Below are 7,083 nucleotides of genomic sequence, written 5' to 3' on the forward strand. Positions count from 1 at the left end.
CCCAGTAGTGCGATTGCTGGGTCATGAAGTAGCTCTATTTTCAACTTTTTGAGGAACCTCCATGCTGTTTTCCAGAGTGGTTGCACCAGCTTGCATTCCCACCAACAGTGTAGGTGGTAGGATTTGCATCCTTACCAGCATTTGTCGTTTTAGCCATTTTAACTGGTGTCAGGTGGTATCTCATGGTGGTTTTGATTTTTATTTGGGAATGGTAATTTTTAATGTTAGACTTCAGCATGGAGTGAGGAGGGTATTTATGTGGTTACTATGGTCAATGTTTGACTCACAGTATGTACAAATGAGTAGTCCCTCTCCTTATTTGGAAGCTAAGGATCCATTGAACTAAAAATCTTTAATTTATCTGAAAAATACATGCATGCTCTATCTTTTCCTCCTCATCTGACAGACAGATGCATCTTCTTATGTAGTATCAGTCAGGTCTCAGAGACATGATGGTGAAGGTTGGAGTAAACAGATTTAGCCATATTAGGCTTGGTCACCAGGGCTGCTTTTAACTATGACAAAATGGATATTTTTGCCATCAATGACAACTTCATTAAAGCCACATGTTCTACATATCCCAGTGTGACTCCACACATAACAAATGCAATGGCACAGTTAAGACTGAGATTAAGAAACTTGTAATCAATGGAAAGCCCATTTCCATCTTTCAAGACCAAGATACCACCGACAACAAATGGGTTGATACTGATACTGAATTCACTTCACTACCATGGAGAAGACTGGGGCTCATTAGAAGGGTGGGACCAAGAGGGCCGTCATCTCTGTCCATCATTCTTTTGGTGCCTCCACATTTGTGAGGAGTGTGAACCATGAGAAGTATGACAATTCCATCCAGATTGTCAACAATACCTTTTGCACTACCAATTACTTGGCCCCTCTGGATAAGGTCATTCATGACAACTTTGGTATCATGGAGGGACTCATGACCACAGTCCATGCCATCACTGCCACACAGAAACTACAGAAGCCCTTCTGGGAAGATGTGGTGTGGCAGCTGAGGAACTGCCCAAAACATCTCTGCTTTTACTGGCATTGTCAAGGCTGTGGGCAAGGTCATCCCCGAGCAAATAGGAAGTTCACTGGCATGTCCCCACCCTCAATGGGTCAGTTATGCATCTAACCTCCTGCCTGGAGACAGCTGCCAAAAATGATGACATCAAGAAAGTGGTGAAGTAAGCAACAGAGGGCACCCTCGAGGACATCCTGGGATACACTGAGAACCAGGTTGTCTGTTTGACTTTAATATTGACACCCATTCTTCCACCTTTGATGCTGGGGTTGGCATTGGCTTCAGTGACTACTTTGTCAAGCTCATTTCCTGGTACCACCATGAATTTGGCTATAACAACAGAGTAATAGACCTTATGGCCCATATGGTCTCCAAGCAGTAAGAGCCCCCTGGACTAGAAACCCCACTGACAGTATAAGAAAAAGAGAGAGGCCCTCAGCTGTTGGACAGTTCTTGTCCCAACTCATCCTCAACACAGTGAGAATCTCCTGACCTCTACACAGTTTCTATCTCAGACCCCTTGAAGAAGTGGAAGGGTTTAGGGAACCCTATCGTTTCATGTACCATCAATAAAGTATATTTCATCCAGCCAGAAAAACATATGTGCATGTACAGACACTGTTATCAAATCTTTATATAAGGAATTAATTCAAGTTTTAAAAAATGTTTGGGATTCTGCACATACACAGATATGTGTATCTATGGATTTATACATATTTTATGTATATACTTAAATACAAATATTTATGGGACATTTGAGTGGCTCATTTGGTTAAGCATTTGCCTTAGCTCAGTTTTGGTTCCAGGGTCCTGGGATCAAACCCTGCACTGGCTTCCCTATTCAGCAGGGAGTCTGCTTCTCCCTCTTCCTTTTCACTTCCCCCAACTCGTGCACTTGGACTCTCTCCCTCAAATAAATAAATGAAATATTAAAAATAAATAAATACAAATATTTATATGCAAATAAAAGGTATATATGTATGTGTGTATAACTAGTTATGTCTATGTCTAGGAACTATTGGAGAATTGATTTCTGATTTTTAAATTTTATTTATTTACTTGACAGAGAGAGAAGGCTCACAAGTAGGCAGAGAGGCAGAAAGAGAGAAAGGGGGAGACAGGCTTCCTGCCGAGCAGAGAGCCTGATGTGGGGCTTGATCCCAGGACCCTGAGATCATGACCTGAATTGAAGGTAGAGGCTTAACCCACTGAACTACACAAGTGCCCCGATATGATTTTTTTTTTAAAGATTTTATTTATTTATTTGACAGACAGATCACAAGCAGGCAGAGAGGCAGGCAGAGAGAGAGAGGAGGAAGCAGACTCCCTGCTGAGCAGAGAGCCCGATGCGGGACTTGATCCCAGGACCCTGGGATCATGACCCGAGCCAAAGGCAGAGGCTTTAACCTACTGAGCCACCCAGGCGCCCCCGATTTCTGATGTTTTAATGATTTTTTTCTTTTTCTCTTCCATTATTAAACAGTAGAGTTACAGGAATATGGTTCCTTTTATAATTTGTCTAAGTAAATTGTTGGTTTCACTCTATTTTTAGAAATTAAAGACTATAGATGTAGAGTGCTGGTGAAAAGATAGAAGACAAAATACTATTGTGGATCTATATTCTGGAAAATGAAAACTAATAAGGCATATAGCAGTGAGAATCACCCCTTAGGAATTTGGAGAGAAAGAGATGGTACTAAAAATGGTGAATTTTTACTGTTGCCAGAGCCAACAGCCTTCCAACTCCTTATTTACCCATTCATTCATTAATCTGATCACTAAAAACATGGTTCATTAGATTTGTGGACTCTAGTAACATGGTTGATGATATAAAGTTCTGACTTATTCAGATTGCGTATTACTCTCAACCCAGAGTACTTTCCTCTCATTAAAAATGCAACAATTCAATAGGTCATTCAACTATGTGATCAGTGAATTACTTAAGATAATATCTTTAAAGCTTTTTAAATAATCTACTTAGTTCTGCAAAAAAAAGAAAAATATTTTTGAAATATTAGTGTGACTATTAAATATTAGCACAAATACTTTTCTTTCTTTTTTTGTGGTACATTTTTATTTATTTATTTATTAAAAATTTTCAGCATAACAATATTCATTGTTTTTGCACCTCACCCAGTGCTCCATGCAATCCATGCCCTCTCTAATACCCACCACCTGTTACCCCCAACCTCCCACATCCCGCCCCTTCAAACTCCTCAGATTGTTTTTCAGAGTCCATAGTCTCTCATGGTTCACCTCCCCTTCCAATTTTCCCCAACTCCCTTCTCCTCTCTAACTCCCCTTGTCCTCCATGCTGTTTGTTATGCTCCACAAATAAGTGAAACCATATGATAATTGACTCTCTCTGCTTGACTTATTTCAAATACTTTTCAAAAGACTCTAAAACCACGACCTTCAACATATGTCTGATATATTTCTCACCAAATTACATTTGTAATAAAAACTTCATTATTTCATAATACTTTAAAAAAAATAATATCTCAATTTAAAGCATTTAATATTCATTTCAGAAAGATTTATAGGAATTTTCATATCTTACTGACAATGTGAATGCCAGAATCAACTTCTTCAGAGAACTTTTTGTCAATCAAGAGGATCAACTTTCTTTTACCCTCTTACATCCCCTCTTCTGTCTTCTGTCTTCCTACATAGCTGTTTATCATATATGCCACACATATAGTATATATTCATTTAGTTAACATTTGCATGTTTTTCCACATTCCTGATTTTCACTTTTGTGCCTCTGTGTACTTGGTATAGTCTTACAAAAATAAATGTGTATTATTTCATTCCTTTACAAATTGCTCCATTAAATAATTTACAATCAAATAAAATTTAACTTTTCACTTTATGGTTTTATTGTGTTAAGTCTGCTTGAGAAAATGTAACTTATTCCATGAATGTAAAATGGTAAGAAATAGATGAGCCTTGTCAATGAGCAATCAGAAAAGAAAAGTCTCTACTTAGAGATGATGTATGGTAGAGGTCTTTACATTAATGTATATATCAGACCAAGTTGGAAATCAGGAAAACAAAGTCAAATCCACTTACCCATCATCTAGTTAGACTCATAACTATTGTCCCAAGAAAAATAATTTTGTTTAGTGACACTTCCCAGCTGAGGGAATATTTGACTATAGGAAACAGGCTTGGATACATTTTTTATAGTTACCTTCAAGAGTCACTTTCTTGGATATGGGTGAGGGAGGAAGAAACTGCCATGAAAGAGGCAATGGAAAGAAAAAGGCAACATGTAGATTTGCTAATAAATGAAAGCTAAGGCAAAAGGCATATGTCATAATTTCCAAGATACTCTCTGAAGTCTACATCTCATAGCATTCTAGATTCTAAGTTTGTCATTTTCTTCATGTAGGTAAAGGACCATTTTTGCAGTAATTGAAAGAATCTGATTATAAAAAAACAATTTTCTCAGGATAGCTTAATTTTCCTGTATAGACCAATGGTTTTCCTTTTTAAATGTGATTGACAGAATAGGGAAATCCTCAGTGAAAGAATTTTCTTTTCTTGGTGACAAGAGGAAGAAATTTTAGAGATAATGTTAAGATACACTTTTTTTTAATTTCATGTAAATTTTATATTTGTATGTGGTGTCAAGTAAGCATCTTAAGTACAGCAATTTGCATTTTTGTATAAACTTATAAGCTACCTTGCTTTGATATGAGAAACAATAAAGATTATTGACATTTAATTTTAGTTACACAAGTGAGGACTGACAATTTTCTGTATAAGTTAAAATGGATAGGACCTTGCTTTTAGGCTAAGGAAAAGAGACATTGTTGATATATAAAAAAAGCCTAACGGAAAGAATGAAATGAGGCGTTTTAAGAATTTTTATAGTAAAAGCTAGAGAGTTTTTCATTCAGTTTTGCTTTCAAGGGTATGTATGTGTATATATATATGTGCATATATGTACACATATGTATACATACATGCATGTATACATATATGCACATATTTAATTTTTTTGCATAATTACATTCATTTATTTGAAGAGAAGACCATTCTCTGGACCATGTTTTTGAAGGCTTGCTTCACCTGCTGGTTTCTTAGTGTATATATGAAAGGATTCAATAGAGGAGCTACTGAGGTAATGATCACAGCTACTCCTTTGTTTAAAGTCACCCTTTCCCTTGCAGAAGGCTTAATGTACATGAAGATGCAGCTACCATAGGAGAGGGAGACCACTATCATGTGGGAGGAACAAGTGGAAAAGGCTTTTTTCCTTTGACTTGTGGAAGGAATTCTCAGAACTGTCCGGATGATGTATGTGTAGGAGAGCAGAACTAGTGTTAAGGTGACCATAAGTGTTACCACTGCTAAAATAAATGCCATGAGTTCTAGAAAGTTAGTATTTGTGCAAGAAAGCTGTAGAATTGGAGAGGAGTCACAAATAAAATGATCGATTATATTGGAGTCACAGAAATCCAACTTCAGCAGCAGCATTACTGGTGGAAAGATGACCAAGAATCCTGCAAGCCATGAGCTAAAGACAAGAAGGAAGCAAACTCTGCTGCTCATGATGGTCATGTAATGTAGAGGTTTGCAGATGGCCACGTAGCGGTCATAGGACATGGCAGCCAGAAGGTAAAACTCTGTCACCCCCAATAAGATGAAGAAAAATACCTGAGCCACACACTCGTTGTAGGAAATGGTTTTGTTTCCCGTCACGATAGTGACAAGGAATCTGGGAATGCCGACAGATGTGAATGATATTTCTAGGAATGAGAAGTTTCGAAGGAAGAAATACATTGGAGTCTTCAGGTGAGGATCTGTAAGGGTGAGGGTGATAATGATCAGGTTCCCAGTCACACTGAGCATGTAGGTAACAAGAAGAAATATGAAAAGTACAACCTGCCACTGTGGGTCATCTGTCAACCCAAGAAGAATAAACTCTGTCACTGTTGTGTGATTTCTCATTATTTTCCTTCTTTATGATGGTATTCTCTGTTTTAGCTGAAAAATAGATGAAAAAACAAGACAGAAAAGAAACTGAAACAAACACATAAACATGCACAAACACATTTTAAAAATCTTTGCTGTCTTTTGCTTTTAGAGAAAAACGACTTTGTAGTAAAAAGAAATAAAATACCTTTAAAATTTGTTATGTCATATATTGGTTATTCCTATATTTCTTTAATTGTATTTTCACATATCTCAGTATAAATCTGTCTTCTGAATACTTCAATATATTCCTGAAAATAAGTAAAGAAAAGGGGGATTAAAACCTCTGAGACTGAAACTTCCTCAAATAAAATTATAAACTTACTCTCAGCATACCACAATAGTCTTTGAAGGTATTTTTCATTGTTGTTTCCTTTTCATATATTTGAACAATTTTTCTCTTTTGATTAAACATTTCTTTCTCTTTCCTTATTCAAACTTTTACAATCTACAAAGACCACTCTAAAGTGTCCCTGATAACAGTGTACATACACGTTCAATGGATGGAAGGGTAGCCCTGATCCAACTCCAATGGCTATGCCATAAGGCATTCTGGTTTAAATTAATAATTTGTTATAATAATCTCTTCTAAGATTGTTAATATGTTTCTCTTACACATATTTTTATTTATTGCTCTACCTATCATGAATCTCTCATATATAAAGCAATATTTTTTTAAAAGATTTTATTTATTTATTTGACAGACAGAGACCACAAGTAGGCAGAGAGGCAGGCAGAGAGAGAGAGAGGATGAAGCAGGCTCCCCGCTGAGCAGAGAGCCCGATGCGGAGCTCAGTCCCAGGACCCTGGGGTCACGACCTGAGCCAAAGGCATAGGGTTAACTCACTGAGCCACCCAGATGCCCCTACAAAGCAATATTTTTAAGTCCCAATTTTTTTTTTTTTGTAAACTGTAAGTGTTCTTATTTCTAAAATAACTCAGGCACTTCTCTGCACATTACCTATTGCTTTCTTTCTTTTTTTTTTATTGTGTTATGTTAGTCACCATACAGTACCTCATTAGTTTTTGATGTAGTATTCCATTATTCATTGTTTGCATATAACACC

The 7,083-nt window shown here is 36.9% G+C and overlaps 1 protein-coding gene and 1 pseudogene across 1 annotated transcript; one reads left to right on the forward strand and one right to left on the reverse strand.

Annotated features, from left to right (window-relative positions):
- The first annotated feature begins 452 nt into the window (after positions 1 to 452).
- Positions 453 to 1,415, forward strand: LOC116592446 (annotated as a pseudogene).
- A 3,638-nt stretch (positions 1,416 to 5,053) lies between these two features.
- On the reverse strand, positions 5,054 to 5,992 carry LOC116592447 (olfactory receptor 6C75-like). Its single transcript, XM_032345645.1, has one exon. It carries the CDS (start codon positions 5,990 to 5,992, stop codon positions 5,054 to 5,056), a length of 939 nt encoding a protein of 312 aa, XP_032201536.1.
- Between the last annotated feature and the right edge of the window lie 1,091 nt (positions 5,993 to 7,083).

The sequence above is a fragment of the Mustela erminea genome, chromosome 6 (genome assembly GCF_009829155.1).
Source record: "Mustela erminea isolate mMusErm1 chromosome 6, mMusErm1.Pri, whole genome shotgun sequence".
Classification (NCBI taxonomy): Eukaryota; Metazoa; Chordata; class Mammalia; order Carnivora; family Mustelidae; genus Mustela; species Mustela erminea.